The sequence below is a fragment of the Microcebus murinus genome, chromosome 20 (genome assembly GCF_040939455.1).
Source record: "Microcebus murinus isolate Inina chromosome 20, M.murinus_Inina_mat1.0, whole genome shotgun sequence".
Lineage (NCBI taxonomy): Eukaryota > Metazoa > Chordata > Mammalia > Primates > Cheirogaleidae > Microcebus > Microcebus murinus.
The window spans coordinates 23098262-23121350 of NC_134123.1; the positions used below are offsets into that span (position 1 = coordinate 23098262).

General features: G+C 46.1%; 1 protein-coding gene, 1 long non-coding RNA gene, 1 other non-coding gene and 1 pseudogene across 4 annotated transcripts; 2 read left to right on the top strand and 2 right to left on the bottom strand.

Annotated features, from left to right (window-relative positions):
- Window positions 1-843: 843 nt before the first annotated feature.
- On the bottom strand, window positions 844-5136 carry LOC105859005 (haptoglobin). 2 transcript variants are annotated; one of them, XM_012742535.3, is made up of 5 exons: window positions 5054-5136; window positions 3839-3921; window positions 3443-3544; window positions 2690-2764; window positions 844-1733 (listed from the first exon to the last, which is right to left on the bottom strand). In XM_012742535.3, exons 1-5 carry the CDS (start codon window positions 5056-5058, stop codon window positions 955-957), a joined length of 1044 nt encoding a protein of 347 aa, XP_012597989.2. In that variant the 5' UTR covers window positions 5059-5136; the 3' UTR covers window positions 844-954. The 2 variants fall into 2 exon arrangements, with proteins under 2 accessions (XP_012597989.2, XP_075851881.1); XM_075995766.1 differs by lacking the exon at window positions 5054-5136 and adding an exon at window positions 4012-4040.
- Window positions 5137-10004: 4868 nt separating this feature from the next.
- LOC105859006 (peroxisomal membrane protein 11A pseudogene) lies at window positions 10005-12278 on the top strand (annotated as a pseudogene).
- Window positions 12279-15136: 2858 nt separating this feature from the next.
- Window positions 15137-20839, bottom strand: LOC142862616 (uncharacterized). The gene is made up of 2 exons (XR_012913695.1): window positions 20177-20839; window positions 15137-15463 (listed from the first exon to the last, which is right to left on the bottom strand). It is a non-coding gene; the product is annotated as an uncharacterized LOC142862616 (long non-coding RNA).
- On the top strand, window positions 19729-19832 carry LOC142862989 (U6 spliceosomal RNA). The gene has a single exon (XR_012913880.1). It is a non-coding gene; the product is annotated as a U6 spliceosomal RNA (small nuclear RNA).
- Window positions 20840-23089: the final 2250 nt, after the last annotated feature.

Genomic DNA, 23089 nt, shown 5'->3' on the forward strand with positions numbered 1-23089 from the left:
GAGCTCCGTTAGATGGGCGTCCCATTTACAAGAGTTGGAGGCCCTCAACAGCAAGACCGGGCTCAGGAGGTCGGGAGGTTTGGAAGGTCGGGCTCAGATGGCTTGCATTTGATTCCCAGTGAAAGGTAGGTTTCTTCCAAGCAGGAAAAGCAGCTCCTACAGAGGAAAAAACTCTGACCTCCTAACTCTCTGCGGAGTCCCAGAACATTCCTGCTGGTAGGGACTTTAGAGATTGTGTGGTTTAAGCCCCTCATGGCAGAATTCGGGAAGTGACGGCCAGGAAGCTTAAAGAACTTAGCATATTTGTGGGCCAAGCTATGATTTAGACCCAGCAAGCCCAGAGCTCCTGCCTGTATGGCATCTCATTTTGTTTTCTGGAGTGCTGGTAGTTTGGAACGCAATCAAGTACTGTCCGTGTCAAAACACTTTTTTCCATCCCACTTTGAGCTAGCATCTTCCTCACCAGGCCTGCACCCTTCCTCCTAATTCACTTTGAGGGGGTGACAGGATGCAGTGAAAAGAGCTGAGTTGTGTTCAAACAGCCTTAGGTTGAAGGTTCAGCTTCACTGTTTAATAGCTGTGTAAGCAAATCACTAACTCCTCCACGTCTGTTTTTCCTGGTCTGTAAGACAAGGACAACAATTCCCTCTCTGAGACCTGGCATCCAGTAGGCACTGAGTGAGCGTGACTCCCCAGGGTGGAACAGTCTTTGGCACCCTAGGGATTTCCAACTGGCTTGGTGTGTTTTCTGCCATCCTCTCTGCAGACTCTCTACCACTTGGCTGCTCTTGGACCATAAATGAGAGGATAAAAAAAGGCCTGGGACTAAACACAGGACAGAAATGGGTCAAAGAAAACTCTTTATTGGTTGACTCAGCAATGCAGGCCTGGCGCCCATCAGCTTAGGACCGTGTCCTAGCCCGTCCACGCCCGTCCACGCCTCCCAGCCTCGAGTTAGTTGTTGGCGATGGTTTTCTGAACCCAGTCCAGGATGGAAGGCACCTTCACGTACACGCCGTACTCGGCCACAGCACAGCTCTTATCAAAGCTCAGGATGCCGGCCGCGTACCACGTGTCCTGCTCCAGGTCGTGAACAGCAAAGGCGCTGCCAGCATCGCCATAGCAGGTGTCCTCCTGGTACTTGGTCATGCCGGCACAGAAGGTGTGTTCGTTCAGTATGGGCTGCACCCCTACAGGACTCTTCGGCATCTTCTTTTCGGGCACTGTGCTGCCTTCGTAGTGCATGACACACTTGTTGTGGTCAGCCACGGGCAGCATGACATACTTCAGAAGCTCAGTAAACTGAAAGTTGGCATTTCGGCCCCAGCCAGACACATAACCTATCCGCCCTTCTTCTGCGTAATCCTTGGAAGGGAGGCAGATGGGCATCACTCTCTCATTAACGGGCACCTTCTGTTTGAGTTTGATGAGCCCGATGTCTACCTGGGAGTAGTTAGGGTGGAAAACCACCTTCTCAATCTCCACAGGCTGATTTTTCCCCACGTAGAGTCGTAAAGTAGGGGCGATGTCTTTTGCTTTGGCATCTTCTGTGTGATTCAAGAAGAGATTCTTAGCCGTGGTCAGCAGCCACTGTTCACTGATCAGCGTGGCCCCCGTGGTGAGATTATGGCGAGAGACCATCTTAGCTTGCCAGGGAAAGCTGCCTTTGGCATCCAGAGATCCACCCAGGATCCGTTGCACCTGATCCACTGGATTCTTGGGCTTTCCGCACACTGTCAAGAAGAAGAGCAAGAAACTCGTGAGCAGAGGTGTGAGAGAGTCTCCCCACCGCGAAAGAGGGATGGGAAGCATCAGCCATTGCTGCTGTCTGAGCTGTCCTTACCCTTTTCTTTCAGAGCTGGAAGATTTTAATGCTTTGCCCTCACCACCTGCTCATCTCATTTCCAATATTTACAGTTTCAAACAATTCGGGTTTTTTGTTTGTTTTTTTGCATCTCGAAGCAGAGTTCTATTTCCTGCCTTTCTAACTCACAGAAGAAATCACTAATGCTGAGAGTTTTGAGCCGTGGCTGATGAACTGTATTATATTTAAACAATTTATCACAACAAAGGAATGTCCACAGTTCCCTGAAATTCACTGAAAGGGCTGGGAGCTGTGATCATTCATTCTTTCTGAATAAGGGGGGTCTGTAGCAGCACTGGCCGGAAGTCAGATAGTACAGATGTTGCAATTCATACAAGGCAGGTTGGCAATTCCACACCACCAAGAGTGGAAGAAGCTGGGCAAGACCCTCTTGTTCCAAGGAGGGAAAAGAGCAGCAGCTCTTCCCAGTAGCGACAAACAGCAGCCCCAGCCCATCTCCAGCTCCGGTTACACGTCCGTGGATTAAGATTTTATGTCCTCCCTCGACTTGTTCTTGGAGCTTGCTTTACCTTCAACCCAGGGCTCTCTGGACAGGCTGGCTGGCTGTGTGCATGGGGTCGCCTGATCTGGGGGCAGTGTGGACAGTGGATTCGGTCAGTGCCCTTAAGGGCCAGTGAGCAAGACCGTTAGTGAGCTCTGTCAAGAGTCATTACCTAACTGCTTGATCTCTGCCTGACCAGCTAGTTGTAGCTCCCTGATCCCTCCTCTTGGCTCTTGTGGGCTGAGAGGAAGCCACACAGGCGGGCCGTGCCTCTGCGGCACTCCCCTGGACACTGGCCTGCACCCTGAACCATCGGCTCCCACCTGCTTCACATTCAGGAAGCTTCTCTCCAATGGCCTTGTTCATCCACTGCTTCTCGCGGTTTAAGGTGTACACTCCTGAAACAAGGAAAGAAATTAGCCAAAAGAGAGACCGAACTGTACATAGCACAGAGTGAGAAGGGATTTAAAGGGAAGAGTTAAAGAGATGACGAGGAAGAAGAGGAGGAAGGGGGGACCACCGTGCTGGAAGCCAGGCACTGGGCGACAGTTCAGCCCAGCAGAACAGACTTGGCCATGGCAGTCACAGCCAGGCAGTGCAGCTAGGGTTTGGGGTTCAAATCCTGACTCCTCCACTTACAGGCTGCCTGAGCCTGGGCAACATACTCAACCTGTCTGTGCCTCAGACTCTTCGTCAGCAAAATGAGAATAAGAATATCTCTTCAGAGGGTGCTGGAAAGACTGAGCAAATAAATATAAAGCACTTAGGATAATGCCACGGCCGTAGAAGTCTCTAGATGAGGGCTACCTACTGTCGTCTTCATTTGTTCTTTTACCGCAGCTCCTGAAATTGTGGGCTACAAGGTGTTGCCTCCCCTTAACAAAAGGGAAAGCTTGGGGCTGAGCAAAGTGCGTGTGCCTGAAGGACCACAGCTACTGGTCACAAAACCTGCATTAGAATCAAAATCTGGCTCCAAGGAGAACCTGTGAACTTCCTGGCTTGTCACCCCAGCCCCATTCACCATGGACGTGTCGGGGTGGGGTGCGGAGAGCTCAGAGACCACGCGTAGGTCTTACCGTCCCCCTCGGTGCGCAGCTTGTAGTACTGCTTGCACTGATAGCGAACCGAGTGCTCCGCGTAGCCGTTTGCAATCTCGGGGGGCTTTGGGCAGCCATTGTCTGCAAAGAAACAGAAGCCAGGAGGGGAGGTTAGTATTTAGCAACTGCTGCAAGAGACCCATGAAAAGCCAGTTGAGAGGAAGCTGCACATCAACCTCCTTCCACCGCACGTGGAAGCCAAAGACAAGGCAGTCTCCTGTCATCCGGGCAGGATCCCCAATGTCCTTCGTGGTGCTGAAAGCCCGGAGATGAGAGTGAGAAGGGGGAACAGGCTCATCCCAAACAGGGCAGGACCGATAGGGTCCAAGTAGGATGCTGGGGACGCACAGTTCCTGCCCCAACCCCAAGACCCACCTGCCATCTCGGTGGCATCATTGTTCAAGTCCGCTGCGAAAAGCTGTCCCCAGAGCAGGAGGGCAACGACAGCTCCCAGGGCGCTGCGGAGAGAATACGGGAAGGAGTGCAGAGTTAGTCTCCCTGCTTTGCAGTGTGCATGCGCACACACACACACACACACACATACATACATGTGCACATGCATCTCCCATTAAGCAGTCACGAAAGAAAATACGTGGAAGGGCTAGGACGGAGAAATTGCCCCACCCACCCGAGTACACACTCAGCAGCTTCTGAGCACGCCCAGCTCCCACACACTCTGTGGCGCTGGAATTCTGCATAAGCGTCAGAGGAGGATCACCAGGACAGGAAGGCACGGAGGTAGGTGGGCCTCCGTTTCTGGCTGCGCTCAGGAAACATTACGCTGGCAATAACACATGAGCTCGCCAACAAAGAGAAACCTCCTTCCGGCAGCCCTCACGTACTGGCCTACAGAGATACTGCTAATGAAACCTAGATAACGTGAAGATAGGAACATAGGGCTTGTCCTGTTATTCTCTCTACTTTTGGAAAATTTCCGTAATAAAAGGTTTTTAAAATATATGATTTTAAAGCATTTATGATAATTCGCCTTTCGGAAATGGTATCTCAAATCCCAAAATGCCAAGAGATTACCCGGGAGAGAAGTAGCTTCCCGAAAGCAGGAGGGCGGCCAGGGGCGTGGGTACACGGCCCCGCTCACCACTTAACCATCTCTCTGACAGATCGAGGCCGTGCAAGAATTGCTCGGTTATATTAAGTTTCTAGTCTTGTTGTTTCAACATTTCAAAACGCCTTTTTATTTTTGATAAGATCTAAGTGCCTTCATTGTGTCATGCAATCTCTTTATCTTTCTTATTATACATTTTTAAAAAGGAAAAAAAAAATCTGCTAATAAATACATTCCTTATGCCAAGAGCTGCTGGCGTCCCCTGCAAAGACAAAAACGTTATAATCTCGAGCAAGAAGATGCTCCTTTGAGTAAATCACATCCCTGGGGAAGACAGCGCTGTCTGAAAGTGCTGGCTTTTATGCGTACAGGAAAGAAGAGTTAACGCACTAAACCCTTTATTTCATATAATTTAGCCCATCTGCCCTGATTCTTTGTTACACTTCTGCATCTCTACCAAGGAACACAAAGGAGGAGGAAATAAAGAACCAGAGAGAAGGGAGGAGGGAGGGCTGTGGACCTACCCCATCTTGGTCTTCTCGCTTCAGGAAGAGCAGAGCCGCGCTGCTCCTTTTATGCCGCCAGGACCTCACCTCGCCCCCTTCTCGATGTGGCAATTCCTGTGTCTACAAAACTTTGGCCTTGTGAAGGTCACTGGCATATTCCAGTAACAAAACCACAAACAAACCTGTCGAGAGTTGAGCTCTTGCTTCACACTTGATTTTCCCATGTTGTTCTTTCACAAACCCCAGAGAAACCTGGCAACTTCATGACCCCACGTACCTGCCAAAGTCTTTCCCGAAATCAGTCACTGGGCAGGGCGGGGCAGCAGGTGAGAAGGAACCGTCAGTCTTTCTCTATATTTTGGAGGATTTTCACACTGAAAAAGGCTTTACTTAGAGTGATTTCAAACCTCTTATAGACACTCCTGCAACCCAGTTTAGATGGGGTCTAAAGAAAGCACTTCCTTTTCATAATAATTTTCTCCACCCTTGTGTGGACATCTCCCTATTGCTTAAAAGCTCTCCAACCTGAAATCAGTAAAACGTGTTTATTGTGTCTTCTCTGGTTGCTTTTGCAAGAAATCACACAGAGTAGTTGAAGCTGTGGTGTAAAGTGACACAGACCATTCTCAGTGGCAGAGGTTCCCATGGTGTTATGGTACGATGATTAGTCCAAATAGGCAGATGAGAAAAATCAATGTTTCAGTCAAATGTCTGTGCCTGTGTGTATCTGAGGTACTCTTCAAATGAAAACTCATATCAACTAAATGAAAGATTATTTTATTAATTAAAAAAAGATTAGTAGTTCTTAGAGTGTATAAAGGAATCACTTTGGAATATTCATGGTGGCACTGATACAATAGCAAAATAACTGGAAACAACACAAATGCCCCTCAATTTGTGGACATTTAGGAGGATGGGTAATGTATGGTACATTCATAAGGTGGAATATTATACAGCCATGAAAATGAATAAATTAGGCAAGAACATGGATAATCTTATAGACATTATTTTGAAAGAAAACCTTAAGCTTCAGAAGATTACATTCAATATTACACCTTTCTTACAGAGTTCAAAATCAAGTAAAACTTGGCAATGGATTCTTAAATATGACACCAAAATCACAAGCAATAAAATAAAAAAATTAGATAAATTGGGCTTCATCAAAATGAACTTTTGTGCATCAAAAGACAAATATCAAAGTGAAAGGACAACCTACAGAATGGGATAAAATATTTTTAAATCATATACCTGATAATGTTCAAAATCCAGAGTATATAAAGAACTCCTACAGCAACAAAAAAACAAATAACCCATCTAAAACATGGGCAAAAGATTTGAATAGAAATTTCTCCAAAAAAGATATATAAATGGCCGAAAAACACATGAAAAAATGTTCAACACCACTGGAAAATGTCAACAGGGAAATGCTCATCAAAACCACAATGAGACATCGCTTCACACCTACTAGGATGGCCATACATTTAAAATATATATATATATAAAACAAGGTTGACAAGGATGTGGAAAAATTAGAGCTCTGGTATATTACTGTTGGGAATGTAAAATGGTGCACTGCTGTGGAAAACAGTTTGATGGTTCTTCAAAAAGCTAAGCATAGACTTGCCATATGACCAGCAATTCTACTTCTAGCTACGTACCCAAAAGAGACTTGTACACCAAGGTTCATAGCTGCATTTCCACAATAGCCAAAAGGTGGAAATAATCCAAGCATCCATCAACAGATGAATGGATAAAATGTGGTGACTACATACAACGGAATATTGTTCACCTATACAAAGGGCTAAAGTTGACACATGCTACAACATGAATAAGCCTTGAACACATACTGAACAAAGAAGCCGGACACAAAAGCACAAATATTATGAGTCCACTTATATAAAATATCTAGAATAGGCAAAGTCATAGAGACAGAAAGGAGATTATAGACTACCAGGGGCTAAGAGAAGAGAAGAATGGGAAGTTATTGCTTAATGGGTATAGAGTTCCTGTTTGGGATGATGAAAAAGTTTTGGAAACAGCTAGCGGTGGTGGTTGCACACCATTGCTAATGTGATTAATGCTGCAGAATTGTGTGCTTAAGAATGTTTAAAATCAGGCTGGGCGCAGTGGCTCACGCCTGTAATCCTAGCACTCTGGGAGGCTGAGGCGGGTGGATTGCTCGAGGTCAGGAGTTTGAAACCAGCCTGAGCAAGAGCAAGACCCCTTCTCTACTATAAATAGAAAGAAATTAATTGGCCAACTAATAGATATAGAAAAAAAATTAGCCAGGCATGGTGGTGCATGCCTGTAGTCCCAGCCACTCGGGAGGCTGAGGCAGGAGGATTGCTTGAGCCCAGGAGTTTGAGGTTGCTGTGAGCTAGGCTGACGCCACGGCACTCACTCTAACCTGGGCAACAAACCGAGACTATGTCTCAAAAAAAAAAAAAAACAGAATGGTTAAAATCAGAATTTTATGTTATATATTTTATCACGGTAAAAAATTCAAGAAATAAGTGAAAAATTTATTTTTATTGTGTGTGTGGTAGGGGAGCAAAACTCAGCAATATGTTGTATAGGCATAGATGCCAATGAGACCACAACTATGTTTTTAGGTTTAATAGAATGGAAGACACAAAATATAAAATTTCACATCTCATGGGGAGGCAGGAGAAAGGCACAAAAGAAAAACACATAAGTAAATGTAAATATTAATATAAACAAATTGTTGTTAATGATCCAGCTTTTGGGCTGGGTGATAGGTTCATGAATGTGCATTATATTATTGTGTTTTAGGTTTAAAAAAGACATATATGCCCATATATGTCTACCACACATATATGGCATATAACATTTGCTAAGTATCAAATGACATATTTAAAAATATGAAGGATGGAGGAATCACCCGAGGGGCTTTTCCATTGGTTGGATTCAGTAGGTCTGAGCAAGGATCAGAGAATCTGCATTTCACGTGTCCGTAACTTCTCCCCATCCCCCTACGCACACTGCAGCAGACGGCAGCTCTTCCAGCCATAAGGGGGAGCCTGTTTCTTCACCCCTTCAGTCTGGGTTTGTTTCTGTGACTAGGTCACAAAAGTAACAAACATGACACAAGGATAGACTTGAAGCACGCTTGTGAATTGGGGCTTGTCTGCTTTTACTGCACCTGGAATTGGGGGGCCCTGTAAATGAGCCCACGCTCTTCCTCCGTTGCTGGAGGATGAATGAAAGGTCCCAGGCATCCCAGCTGACGTCCAGCCCCAGTTTCCCAGAAGCCCTGCACAGATGCACGCGGGAGCCCCTGCGAGACCAACCGAGACTGGCCCCGGCCTGAACAGCCCCCACTAAGCCCAGTGCAAATTATTTTTTATTTCTCCTTTCCTGCCTTTATTATATTGCTCAGTTTTTTAAAAAATGTATTCTCTGTTAGCTTTCTTGGTTATATATTCTTATATTTTTTTCTAGTAGTTACTATCATGATTTTAAAATATGCATCCCCAGCGGAGCTTTCAAAAACTCAGTTGGTAGAGCGGAGGACTGTAGTGGGTGTAGTTAAAATATGCATCCTTGACTTACCACAATCTACTTTATTTATTTATTTTTGAGACAGAGTCTCGTTGTTGCCCTGGCTAGAGTGCCGTGGCGTCAGCCTAGCTCACAGCAACCTCAAACTCCTGGGCTCAAGCGATCCTTCTGCCTCAGCCTTCCGAGTAGCTGGGACTACAGGCATGCACCACCATGCCTGGGTAATTCTTTCTATATATTTTTAGTTGGCCAATTAATTTCTTTCTATTTATAGTAGAGACGGGGGTCTCACTCCTGCTCAGGCTAGTTTCGAACTCATGACCTGAGCAATCCACCCGCCTCAGCCTCCCAGAGAGCTAGGATGACAGGCGTGAGCCACTACACCCGGCCCACAATCTACTTTAAATTAGTGCCTTTACCACTTCTCAAATAATACAAGAACTTTGCAGTAATTTAATTCTCTTTACCTTTTCCCTTCCTTTATGCTATGATAGTCGATATATTTCACATCTGCATATTAAAACTTCCATGAACACTTTTAAAAACAGTTTCTATCAGGTGGGTATGCGATCACTTGAAGTGTAAGTAAATTAAAGCCAAGGAGACCAATTCAGTGTTGTGGAAATTAAAAGGAAAGGACGAACTCAAGAGAAAAATCGGCATCCCAGAATTGACGCAATAGTGAGGACACAAGTGTGTGAGCAGCCACGGAATGAGAATCCCTGGAGCTTCCCAGGAGTGTACGTGACCTTAGAACAGAATGGAGTGTGGAATATTGAATTTGGAACAGCACATATTGTTCAAAATTGCAATTTATCTTGATAAGGAAATTAAACAAAGACATTCCCGTTATTTCGCCTCTTCCTAGAACATACCTTTTTCCTCAGTCACAAGGGACCAAGGCCTACCATGTCCTGCTGTGCCCAGATCATGGGCATTGCTTCCCAGCCATACTGCCTTAGTGCCAGCAATTCTCTGCTTGAAAACTGAGCCACTGGCAGACACACATGCTGACTTTTTTTTATCATACATATCGATATTTTAAGCTTTTTTCAAAGCTTCTCAAAAGTAGCATGAACTTTATAAATGAGTAACTTCCAAGATCCAGACTGCTAAGTTCATTATTATCTTCAGACCAGCTTCCTATCAGCAGTGACAGCCAACCAAATGTGGTAAAGGAACACAGTTCAAAACTTTCAATGAAATCTGCCTCACCCAGTATGAAACTAGTCAGATGTCAAAGGCATTAGTAAGTGTAAAAAGTGACTCTATATTTAGAAGAATTCATATCAACGTTCCTCAGTTTCTTCAACCTACTTTTATGGGACATGTATTCTCCCAGGTCCCAGGAAACAAGGTAGGACCCTGTTGGGGTGTGTTTGTTCACCTTGATTGCTGTACCCCCCAATGCCTGGCACACGACAGATGCTCAGTTCAGTTCGCTCGGTGTGCCATGGACAATAACAATAACCTCTGCCCTCAAAGAGCTCAGAGTGGGGGGAGAAATAAACACTGTAACATGATTAAGTGCTGCCTGTCACATCCGTTTCTACATGCAGCAGAGGATGGCCAGCCCCCAGAGGCATGGCGGCTGCCAGCAGAGATAGTCCTACAAGTACCGTAGAGGAAAAGCCAGTCAACTTGTGATACTCACAACCGTAACATTGGGAGAGTCCTTGCTATGTGCCAGGCGCTGTTCCATGAGCTTTGTCTGTAATGACTCATTTTAATTCTTCCACAACCCATAACCAGTGGGTCCTTTTATTATCTAACAACCCTGTTTTTACAGATGGGGCACAGAGAAGATAAGGAACTCGAGGTCACACAGCTAGAAAGTATTAATAGAAGACACAGACTTCAAACCCGGGCCAAACCCTTTGCCACCCTGGGGTGCTACCTCTGCTGCGTGATGAACTTTACAGGGTTTTCAGAGGCCCTTCACATCGTCAGCCTCAAATTCTTACCGTTAGAGCCACGTTTAAGAGTCAACGGGAGACAGCTCTTTCACTGGGCTAAGGCGTCACTTACCTGGAAGGGATAACAAACTTGCTAGCTAACCACGTTAGCCAGCCTAGGGGGTATCGGTTCTGAGTGGCTACAGAAGCCCATTAAGACTTTGTGTATCCGATTTAAGCTGGGACCAAGGCAGTGATGCCCAGCAAAGAGGACGACGAAGACCTTAGAGCGCTGACAGCCAACGCTGGAGAAACCTGGGGCTGGGAAGAGGTGGAGGCGCTCTCCAAGCCCGAGCCCCTGGGCGGGCACTTAGTGCACCCAGCAGAGGCCGTGAGCAGCAGGCAAAGACCATGTGGCCGCAGCTGGGAAACACGGCAGGAAACACACCAAGGAAACTGCCTGCCAGAGCTTTTGGGCAGGGAAGGTGCGCCCGCCCCCGCGGGGACGGAGTGGCTCGGCCCCTCCCGCAAGGCCAACTCGGGGAGTGACCCTTCCCTAGGGACCAGGCGTTGCCCCAGAGGACCCGCCGACTGAGCCCGGTGCGATGCATGGCCTGGGGCTGGGTGCCATGGATGCCTTCACTCGCTTCACCAACCAGACCCAGGGCTGGGACCGGCTCTTCAGAGCCACTCAATACACATGCATGTTGCTTAGATATTTGTTAGAGCCTAAAGCTGGCAAAGAGAAGGTGGTAATGAAGCTCAAGAAACTGGAGTCCAGTGTGAGCACTGGCCGTAAATGGTTCAGACTAGGCATTGTGGTATGTGCTGTGCAGGCGACTGAGCAGAGCATTCATGCCGCTGACCTGGTAACCCGCTTGTGCCTGACATTGGCCAACCTGAACTGTGTGATTTATTTCATCTGTGACACCATCCTCTGGGTGAGGAGTGTAGGTCTCACCTCTGGCATCAACAAAGAGAAATGGCGAACATGGGCTGCCCGCCACTACTACTATTCTCTCCTGCTGAGCCTGGGCAGGGATCTGTATGAAATCTCCCTGCAGATGGAACGGGTTGCACACAACAGGGCAAAGAGGGAGAAATCATCACCCCAGGATCCTCTTGAGTACAGTGTGGCTGACGAGGAAATGGAATGGCTCCAGTCCTTCTTTTATTCCAAGCTCTGAAGCAGCATCCTCCCTTGCTCCTGGACACGGTGAAGAACTTCTGTGATATTCTGAACCCCTTGGACCAGCTGGGGATCTATAAGTCCAATCCTGGCATCATTGGACTTGGAGGTCTCGTGTCCTCTATAGCAGGCATGATCACTGTGGCATATCCTCAGATGAAGCTGAAGACCCGCTAGGGTGTTTCAGGCTGAGAACTAGTACCTGCTTTAAAACATGACCTCTTAGTGGATCAGACATTTGCATTAATCACAGGCCATGTCAGACTGTGCTTAAGTTCTTGGTCATGTGAGCATTTAGCGACCTGTGATGTGAGCAGAGGTGGGGCCAAGAATGGAGAATAGGGGAGCATGAAGATTTATATGTGTTTTCTTAGAGTGCTGGAGTGACTTGAGAATTTCAGAGTATTTTCCCTTCACCTAATATTTATTTAGCATCTCTTATGGCATAGTAGGAGCTTAGTGTTTGCTAAATGAATAAAAATTCAAAGGGGAAAAATTGAAAAGGAACCAATCAAACTAATAAGTGAACACTAATAAACAGTAACTTTTGGGTTGCATGAAAAAAAAAAAGAGTTTTTGGGCAACGGAGGCCCCTGGGCACGAACCAGGTGCTGGGAAGAGTTGAACCATCCACCACTGTCTCATGGCAGATCTCTCTATCTCTAGAAGGAATGATATTTAAATGGGGCTCTGCTTCTGAGCAGTCAGTACAAAAAAAAAAAAAAATCAGGGCATTGCATAAACTTGCTAAGCCCTGAAGTGATCCCTTCCCCACTAAGAAAGTGCTGGGACCCTTCCTTCGTTGTAGGGTGTGATCGACTGGATTCTAGACAGTTGTTTGTGTTTGTCTTTTCTGAGAGACCGAGAGGTGCTAAAAAACTCAGTTATCTTCAACCTCAACTCATTAGCACAGCCACTGGCAAAAGGTAGGGTCTCAATAATGATTGTTTGAAAGAAGGAGTGAGTAAAAGAACAAATGAATCTGAGTCAATCCTATTCACACACATACATATGTATGTGCAAATAAATATATATTTGTATGTGTGTGTTTATTTTTTTAATGACTATAACAGAGTCTCAAATAAAAGTGAAATATTAACCTAACCAGGGTGATTTCTTATAGGTTCCCAGACCCGGAATCCATAGTTTCTGCTCTGTTGAGGTAGGAAGATGTCACCAGGTCCATTAAGAACTGCAGATTCCACACCTGTAGTCCCAGCTGCTTAGGAGGCTGAGGCAGGAGGATCCATTGAGCCCAGGAATTTGAGGTTACAGTGAGCCGTGCTCTCACCACTGCATTCCAGCCTGAATGACAGAGCGAGACTCTTATCTCAAAATAAATAAAGAAAATAACTTCAAATTCATCGACCGTGAGAATGGTCGAAGGTCAAAAGCTGGCCAGCTTCTCGAATAACCAGGGCGGTGCCAAGGTTGCTCCTGGAGAGAATGTCTTCCGCGTGCCTGGGGCAGGAAGGCGACGTCCTGACCCTGTGCACGCAGCTTTGTTCCTGTACCCACCAAGTCAAGTGACTGACAGGGCAGCGGGCCGCGCAGCCAGCAGCACCTCACATGCTGTAACTCCTTTTTGTCCTGTGGGACACTTTCCAAATGGAGCCTTCGGCGCTCAGGGAACGTCTCCTTGGCTGGCAGGAACGCAAGGAGTGCAAATCTGCGTCTCCTCTCCCGAAGGCCCTGCCCGTGGCAGCCTCGGCCTTGTGCTGCTGCCCGGGTGTTTCACAAGTTCCAGGTCATTCCCTCTCTGCTCCTGCACACTGCCCGGTCCCCTCACACGTGACAAGCCACTCTGACTTCATTTCCCACATGTCTAACCGCAAGGTTCTTACAGAATTTTTCCCTTGCTGCCAAGACTCATTCAACATGATGAGAGGCCAAGACCGGAGGGTGGGAAACATTATAGTCTGAGAACGTTCTCATGGTATGCTGGCACCGGAGATCTGCACCTGGTGGAAAGAGAAACCCTGAAACGGGTCTCAGCCAAGTGGAAAGCAGATGACATGTCTTCCAGGCAAATGCAAGATTATAGTGGGCCTCAAAATGGCTTCTTTATTAGCTGGGATTAAATCTGGCTAAGTATGAGAGAAAATCCCAATTAATAGTGACTTAAGGCCTGGCGTGGTGGCTCACACCTGTAATCCTAGCACTGTGGGAGGCTGAGGCAGGAGGATTGCTTGAGGTAAGGAGTTCGAGACTAGCCTGAGCAAGACCCCCATCTCTACTAAAAATAGAAAAAACTAGCCAGGCGTGGTGGTGCGTGCCTGTAGTCCCAGTTTACTCAGGAGGCTGAGGCAGGAGGATTGCTTGAGCAATCCAGGAGTTTGAGGTTGCTGTGAGCTAGGCTGATGCCATGGCACTCACCCAGGCAACAGAGTGAGACTCTGTCTCAAAAAAAAAAAACAGTGACCTAAGCACACAAGCTTTTATTTTCTCATGTAAAAGAAGGAGGAAATAGGCAGACAGAGCTGGTATTTGCTGTTCCATGAAGCTCTTTCCAGCTTTTACCTCTATGATCCCTGATCCTCAGGTCTAAGGTGGCTGCCAGAGTTCCAGCCATTATACTCATGTTCCAAGCAGCAGAAGAAACTTCCCAGAAATTTCACATAACACTTTCACATATATCTCATTGAATAGAATTGGATATGACCACATCCAACTATAATGGAGTTCAGGAAATGTAGTCTTTATTTGTCTTTGTTTTTTAATTTTTATTATTATTTTCTCATTGTTTTTCTTTTTTTTTTTTTTTTTCAGCCAACAGTTCTAAGGTGTAAGGAAATGTAGTCTTTATTCTGGGAAACCAGAACATAGAACTGTGTCTACAAGATAACTGACCAGATATCATCAGATTCTTGATTAAAAGAACCTAAAGAAGGCCGGGCGCTGTGGCTCACGCCTGTAATCCTAGCTCTTGGGAGGCCGAGGCGGGCGGATTGCTCAAGGTCAGGAGTTCAAAACCAGCCTGAGCAAGAGCGAGACCCCGTCTCTACTATAAACAGAAAGAAATTAATTGGCCAACTGATATATATAGAAAAAAAATTAGCCGGGCATGGTGGCGCATGCCTGTAGTCCCAGCTACTCGGGAGGCTGAGGCAGAAGGATCACTCGAGCCCAGGAGTTTGAGGTTGCTGTGAGCTAGGCTGACGCCACGGCACTCACTCTAGCCTGGACAACAAAGTGAGACTCTGTCTCAAAAAAAAAAAAAAAAAGAACCTAAAGAGACATATGAGTGAGCCTCGATTGGTTATGGAAGATAGTTTGGGGGACAATAGGAGAAGTTTAAATGTGAACTCAGTGTTAGCTATTAGAATGGTTAATTTCTTAGGTGTGGTTATGGAATCATGGTTACATAGGAGTATGTACTTATATTGAGGTGACGCAGGCTTTGAAGTGCTTAGGAGTGAATCAAAATACAGTATATAACTAGGTACAAAAGATTGACAGCGCAAACGTGAAAAAGCTAGTAAGAATTGCTGAATCTAGGTGGAAGGAGTATGGATATTTATTATATTAATATTTTTCTTTCAGTTTTTCTGTATGTCTAAAATTTCTCATAATACAAATTTGGGGACAGTAATTCTCTGGTCTGCCTCCAGGTGAAAAGGAATGATTCTCCCGTCAGCACTCCGGAGCCAGCCGGTGCCAACGGTCTGCGAGGAGGGGGTTGAAGCCCCACGGTCCCAGGCGGGATGGATCTCAGAGCTCGTGGGCGCAGGGAGAGAAGACTGCCCCCGGGCCTCAGCATCTCCAGGCATCCGCCTCTGTAACCCAGATGCAGCAGCAGCGAGGATCCACAAGTCCCATCACCTGTTTGAGAGAACAACACAGCAGAAGGTAGAAAACGACGGCTCATGTAGTGGAGGCATCGGCAGTGTATCAGGACAGGATGGACAGAGGACAAATGCTAGACTTGAGACTAGGAGAATTTGTCTCCCACTCCACCATTTCTGCCCACAGCACCTTGGAACGGGCACTCAGCCTCAGTTTCCACACCTGTAAAATGGAGAGCGTAATCCCCACCTCACCTACCTCGCAGTAGGCTGTCTGATGCTCAAATAAGATATTGTGCATGATTTGCTATAAATGTACAAGATTTTTCGGAAGATGACCTCATTTGTCCCTGCTTCATCCTATTAGGCTCTCGTGCAATGAGCCACAGATACCAGGACCAAATGAGCTTTCCCAAAATCCTGCTATGTTGGTTTAAAATATCTCCTCAAATTCTTTGACATTCCTCCCTCCAAAGGTAGAAACTAATTCTCCTCCCCTTAAGCAGTGGGCTGGACTAAGTGACTTTTTTCTAATACAGGGGTGTCAGATAAAATATATGATGCCCAATTAGGGTTTAAGATAAACAACAAATAAGTTTTAGTATAGGTATGTCGCAAATATTGCATGGGATAGACTTATACTATACTACAAGTTTATTCATGGTTTATCTGAAATTCAAAAAAGTTTTATTTTGAGACAGTCTCACTCTGTTGGGCTAGAGTGCTGTGGCATCAGCCTAGCTCACAGCAACCTCAAACTCCTGGGCACGAGCAGTCCTCCTACCTCAGCCTCCCGAATAGCTGGGACTACAGGCATGCGCCACCATGCCCGGCTAACTTTTTCTATATATTTTTAGGTGGCTAATTAATTTCTATTATTTTTAGTAGAGACAGGGTCTTGCTCTTACTCAGGCTGGTTTCTAACTTCTGACCTTGATCGATCTGCCCGCCTTGGCCTCCCAGAGTGCTAGGATTACAGACGTGAACCACTGCCCTGAAATTCAAATTTAACTGGGCTTCCTTTTGTTTTTGTTTGTTTTACTAAAACTGTTCTACAATTCTGCAATTGCAACTGCAATTCTGTTCTAACACATAGAATGAATGTGGCTTAAGTTACAGTTTGTGACCTTCACAGGTCAGAAAAAGCCCTGTACCTTGGATCACTCCCTCTGGGAGAAGCCAGATACCATGTTGTGAGGACACTCAGTCAGGCTCCTGGCCTCTTTTTCTGTGAAAGCCAGTGGAGTGGACGGTGAAAATCACTGTTTATCTCCTCCACAAAATCTTGATTAACGGGAGAAAAGGATTTGTGTGTCTAAGTCTTGGGTGCAGCAACTCTGGTGTGCTTTTTGGTGCTTTTTAGTATGAATAGTCATATTGTTTGATCTCTTTTCCTCCCAGAAATAGTCTTTTGTCTTTGTCTTTCCGTGGTGCTGTCATCAAAAGGGGTACCATAGGGTAGGACAAGGGCCTGACACTCCTAGAAGCCACTTTTTCAAGCTGGCCCCGCAGACCGGTCAGTTTGCCGTTCTGATCAACACGTTTTTTGATCCGAAGATGCCAAGTTCTCGGGAGAGTTTGGGCTGCAGTGAGCCTCCTGGTCTGGACAGGTGGCCATGGTGAGGGCTGAGGACATGTCCCCAGCACCTGGACCACCAGCTGCAAAGCCAAGCCAAGCGCAATATGGCCCCCTCCTCCCAGGCCCAGCATTGGACCCTTCAGGCACTGTCTTCACAACTTCATCCTCCACCCTGAGCTCCATCTAAGCCTGGATGCAAATTCAAGACCCAGACAAGCCCTGCCCTTGGTTGCCACATGGGTACCTGAGGCCCGAGACAACTGAAAAAGACTTAGGAAAGGTATCTGTGTCATAGTTTCAAAATTCTTTTCAGTAATTTAAAATCTTAAAGTCATGCTATGTTAAATAATTAGATAAGCTTGGAGTATCTGAGTCATGTTTACATGGTATAGAAAAGCTAAATAGGCCGGGCGCGGTGGCTCACACCTGTAATCCTAGCACTCTGGGAGGCTGAGGCGGGTGGTTTGCTCAAGATCAGGAGTTCGAAACCAGCCTGAGCAAGAGCGAGACTCCATCTCTACTATAAATAGAAAGAAATTAATTGGCCAACTAATAGATATAGAAAAAATTAGCCGGGCCTGGTGGCACATGCCTATAGTCCCAGCTACTCGGGAGGCTGAGGCAGGAGGATTGCTTGAGCCCAGGAGTTTGAGGTTGCTGTGAGGTAGGCTAATGCCATGGCACTAACTCTAGACTGGGCAACAAAGCAAGACTCTGTCTCAAAAAAAAAAAAAAAAAAAAGAAAAGACAAGCTAAATATATTTAGATCTGTTAAAAAACAAAAAAGTTGAAGAAACCAATCATACCCAAAATTATAAAATGGTTTTCACCTACAAATGCAGATATAAAACAGTTCAAAATTACGTACTTCCGAAGTTCTTCACTGGAAATTGGCATCACTAAGAGTTAGAATTATGGTTAATATATATAATTAAAACTACTAGATATGAGAGAAACAATCCTATATATAGACCATGTAAAGAAAGATTTGTTTTTTAATATAAAGAAAGTTTAAAAGAGAGAAATTTTTTTTCTTTTACATGAGAAAGAACTTTGTGTGGTCAAAATGACAAAGAGAAAGAAAAGTCAATTTTTGTCCTAAGAGAGAATATTAAAAAAACAAATGTATAGGACAAAATTGAAGGTTTAAACACGTTGTAGGTTTGCAGAAGACTAATCTTGTGAAAGAAATTTTGTGTGTGATCAAAATTTTTTTGGCTAAAATTAAAAGAAAATTATTTGTAACTTTTTCCAAACAGTGAACATTAATATCAAGCCACACTGATGCAAGGCCAGAGTCTGGGCCCGTTTCAGAACAACAAGGTTTTCTTGAAGCATTCATCTGCTCTTGAATAAAAAAAAAATGATAAAAGGTTTTTCTTTGCCTTTTAGGTAACCAGCCTAGGAAACAGACTCCACTGTGTGTTTCATCAAGGTAATTTCTTATGTTTTGTGCCTCAGAAATCTTTTGTCACTTTGATGTTATTTTATAGAGACCGACAATCCTATTTTTTGATCAAGCATTTTAAATCTTTTGATATTTGACAGACTTCCCAAAATTAAATTTCAAGTTCTAAAACCAAATTTTTTTGACCTGGACTAAGTTGGACATAACAAGAACCCAAGAAGTCCAATAGAGACATACTGGGCTTGTTTGGTATATTAAAATCATACAGGAAGCACTGTCAAATTTTTTTAAAGTGCTAGCCATCTCTTATAGAAGAAAAAAAATTAAAAACTTTAAAGTTGGTGTTTAACTTTGAGTTTTATTTATATAAATGTATTACTAATATGTGTCCCAAAATGGTATGATATTCTCAAATTTCAATCTTGGCATATGTTACCAGTCATAATTATGGTTATCATGTTAAATTATTGTATATCACAGAAATAACCACATTTCCTTGGCAATTGCATCTTTGACCATGACTACTCTACATTTTTTTGGTCATCCACAATTATTTTCTTAAATCCTTCTCATGTTAGGCCTAAGCCCCGGCTACTCCTAAAAACTGTTCTGTCCAGCTGGGCATGGTGGCTTATGCCTGTAGTCCCAGCTTCTCAGCAGGCTGAGGGCAGGAGAATCACTTGAGCCTACAAGTTTGAGACCCTGTCTCTAAAAAATTTAAAAATTAGTCAGGTGTGGCGGCACACACCTGCAGTCCCAGCTACTTGGGAAGCTGAAGCAGGAGGATCACTTCAGTCCAGAAGTTTGAGGCTACCTTGAGCTATAATCATGCCATTGCACTCTAGCCTGGGCAACTGTCTTTTAAAAAATTGTTCTTGTCTGCTTTAATGAATGTCTTACCAGTTCTCCAACCTATATTGCACAACACTTCTGAGTCTTATCCATAGACTCAACCTATACCACGGAACATCAGTGAGGGACATTGATAAAAATCTAAAAGCTGCCTGCCTTGTCGCCCTGCTTGGTCTGAGTTGTTCAATTGGCCATAGTTTCTTAGCCACATAAGTCCCACCGAGGACTAGAGCAACTAGATGGACGTGGGGCAGGTAGCCACACCACCCTGGCAATGTAAGGAGCAAGATAACTTCTTACCCTGAGGCTCAAAAGCAGCAGCAGCCTGGGATAGCTGTGCTGAGAGACAGAGTGTCAGAATGAGACATAGCACAAGTTGCTCACCAACACCGCCTACAGCAGGCTTTGACCAAAAGATGAAATGTCAAATTATTCCCCCAGCGGACAGATTAGATGGACTCCTGTGCTTGCTTCGGCAGCACATATACTAAAATTGGAACGATACAGAGATTAGCATGGCCCCTGCGCAAGGATGACACGCAAATTCGCGAAGCGGTCCATATTAAAAAGAAAGAGAGAGAGAGATGGACTCTTGTGGCTCAGAAGTTAAAAGCCGAACCAAGAGGCCACACAGGGTGACTGAGCGGTCACACTCTCTGCGTCCTTGGAAAGTGTTGCAAAACCTGTTTTTCTGCAACCAAGTCAAAGAACAGTTCTTGAACACAACTACAGCTGGCAATTCCCCGACTGACCACCAATAGACCACCGGAAACCAGCCACTTAAACTGGTGATTTGGGGGCTTAAAGTTCATCCCATCAAAACTCTCAATTCCACCTTTGGAGGAATTATTCCTCACTGCCCCGGTCCCCTCCCCTGCCCTGTGGTTTTGCCTTTATAATCTCCTACTTACCGGCCCCTCCTAGGTGGGCACTTTCATTTTGCACCAAAAGCTGCATCTCCCCAACATGCAGATTGCTTTCAGAAAATAAAGTTCTCCGTTCACAAATCTCACGGTCTTTTGTTAACCATGTGGATTTAAATTGGAAGCCCTAATTCACACTGGCCACAAACCAGTTTTAATGGACTGGCACAACATTAGCTCATGTTGAAAAAATTGGAGATATCACATAAAACATGCAGATTTCTGCCTTCTCTTATCAAGTTAGAAGCTGGCTGGCCCTCCTGGGTAGCACACCAGCTGGGGCCAGAGAGCAGGGTCCCCTCTTCCAGTTGGAGCCTGCGCCCCCTAGCTGCCGCTGAAAGCAAAAACAGGTGAACCTTAGTATCCTGCAAACTTGATTTTCCTGCCAAGAAGCACTGAGTCAGCACCGCCAGGAACCTACTGAGCTAGCCTAGTTACACCCTTGACCTCCAAGGTGGAACTGAGCAAGTCGTCGCCACTCTGCTTCTCAGTTTCACGCTTGTCCTTGAGACCTCCACTTTTTTTTTTTTTGAGACAGAGTCTCACTTTGTTGCCTGTGGCTGGAGTGCCCTGGCGTCAACCTAGCTCACAGCAACCTCAAACTCCTGGGTTCAGGCGATCCTCCTGCCTCAGCTTCCTGAGTAGCTAGGTCTAGAGGTATGCGCCACCATGCCCAGCTAATTTTTTCTATGTATATTTTTAGTTGGCCAATTAATTTCTTTCTATTTTTAGTAGAGACAGGGTCTCGCTCTTGCTCAGGCTGGTCTCAAACTCCTGAGCTCAAACGATCCTCCCGCTTCGGCCTTCCAGAGTGCTAGGATTACAGGTGTGAGCCAGAGACCACCATTCTCATGGATGCTTTCCTTGTTAGGTCTTCGTAGATAGCTGAACAAAAAAGTATTGGCTACAGAAACTGACCCAGAAGCAGCCTATCAGAAAGTCAGCAGGGAAATGGATTCTCTGAAAACACCAAGTGTGTGTGACTTGCTGTGCCTACCCCTTTGGAGGAAACTGTAGCACGAAGAACTCCAGCCCTTTCTGATGCAGAGCTGAGCCCACTACAGCCCCACACGTGGGAGGAAAGGCGGGCAGGGTCACCTGAGACAAGTGGGAAAGGGTGAACCCAGCGGAAACTATGCCCCTTCTGTTGTCCTGCCTTGAGTCCGATTTCAAGCTTATACACACACACACACAGAGAGAGAGAGAAATGGATATGGCAATCATTTGGCTACAGCCCAAAGAAACTTGCCAAACCTTCAGTTCCTTTTATCTTTTTCTACCAATGAAGAGCCATAATGCAAGCTCTTACCAATGGGAACGTGGAAAAGGAAGAACAGCTTATTCCAGATCAGCTCTTGAAAATTCTCACGTGGAGCAACATAAGAGGAAAGGGGCCCTCTTTTCCAAAGTCAGAGAGAAAGGATAAATTGGGACGACCCTCTCTAATTTGGCAATAACTATCAACACGTTAAGTGCATATAACCTTTGCCCCAGCAATACCACTTCCGGGCATCTGTTCTGAAGAGAGTCTGCACGGGAGCACAAAGACACATACACCCAGAGAGTCACCGCAGCGCCGTCTGAGATGTGAAAACTGAGAACGGCTTACATGTTTACCCATGAGCAACGTGGATGTATTTATGCTGTGGAAAACCAAAGGGCTGTTAGAAATGATATGCAAAAAGAGCCATAGAGCACAATTTAACTAACTGCTTATATGTAACTAACGTGAAATTGGCAAATGATGCCAATCACGCGCACCACAAAAAACACAAGAGCAAGCGACGGAAATTGTATTTGGAATCCTGTGCACCATCCCGCTCGCCATCCTAGGCCCGGAGGGACACTCCAGCATGACCAGCCTGGTGCTCCTCCCTCGTCCCCAGCGTTGCGAGCTGCTCTGGGCTCCGAGAGTGGCCTCTAGCATTAAGAAAAGTCGGTGCTCCTCACACCGCCCGGCCTCACATGCGAGACAACTCCTTGCCCTGGTGCTCAAGAAGGCATGGCGGCCTGTTAGAGCTTGCTGGGACAGAACATCAGTCTCCAGGCGAGAACCTTCCAAAAGGCAACTCTTCCCCTTTCCCACCTCCTCCCTTTCCCTGAAGAGTTCAGTCCTGCTGCTCGGTGGGCAGAGCAAAAGCGGACCTGGTCCTGTCGCGTGGGGCAGCGAGAGCCGGTGGCTCACAGGGTGTCAAAGCCCAGACAGAACAAGCAGCGTGTGCAGAGTGTGTGGCAGCAGTGAGGACAGGGACTGTGCAGGGGACTGGCCAGCACCAGGCTTCTCTTCCTTCTCCTTTTGCCCATTCCCATCTCGCCTCCGGTGTGTCGCTTTTCCTTGAGCAGGGAGTGAACATGGAGCAGCAGAGAAGGCCCAGAACCAGCTATTCAAACAGCCACGGTGTGACCCACGGCAGAGCCACTCCACACAATGCAGTGTGTGGCCACAGCCACGCCGGACAGCTTGTGACCGGACAGCCTGTCGCCTCTCGGCCCCATGCCTCACGTGTAAGGAGGGGACGTCCAGCCCTTGGCACAATGTCCAGCCCATAGTCAGCACTCAGTGGACATTAACTGCTACCACGGTGGCTCTTTCTTCAGGGACTTCACAGTAGCTTTACGTGGGCACAGCCAGAGAAGCCAGCGACGTCCCCACTGTTGCTGGCTCCACGGTGGGAAACGGGCAGCTGTAAAAGCTCTCAGGGCACTTCAGTTCTGTCTAAATGTCACACACACCAACCCACCAGCCCTGCTACCATACTGTTCAGCCCAGGCGTCCTCAACCTACGGCCTGAGGGCCACACGACGGTGTTTTTGCCCGTTTGTTTTTTTTACTTCAAAATAAGACATGTGCAGTGTACATAGGAATTTGTTCATAGTTTTTCTAAAACTATAGTCTGGCCC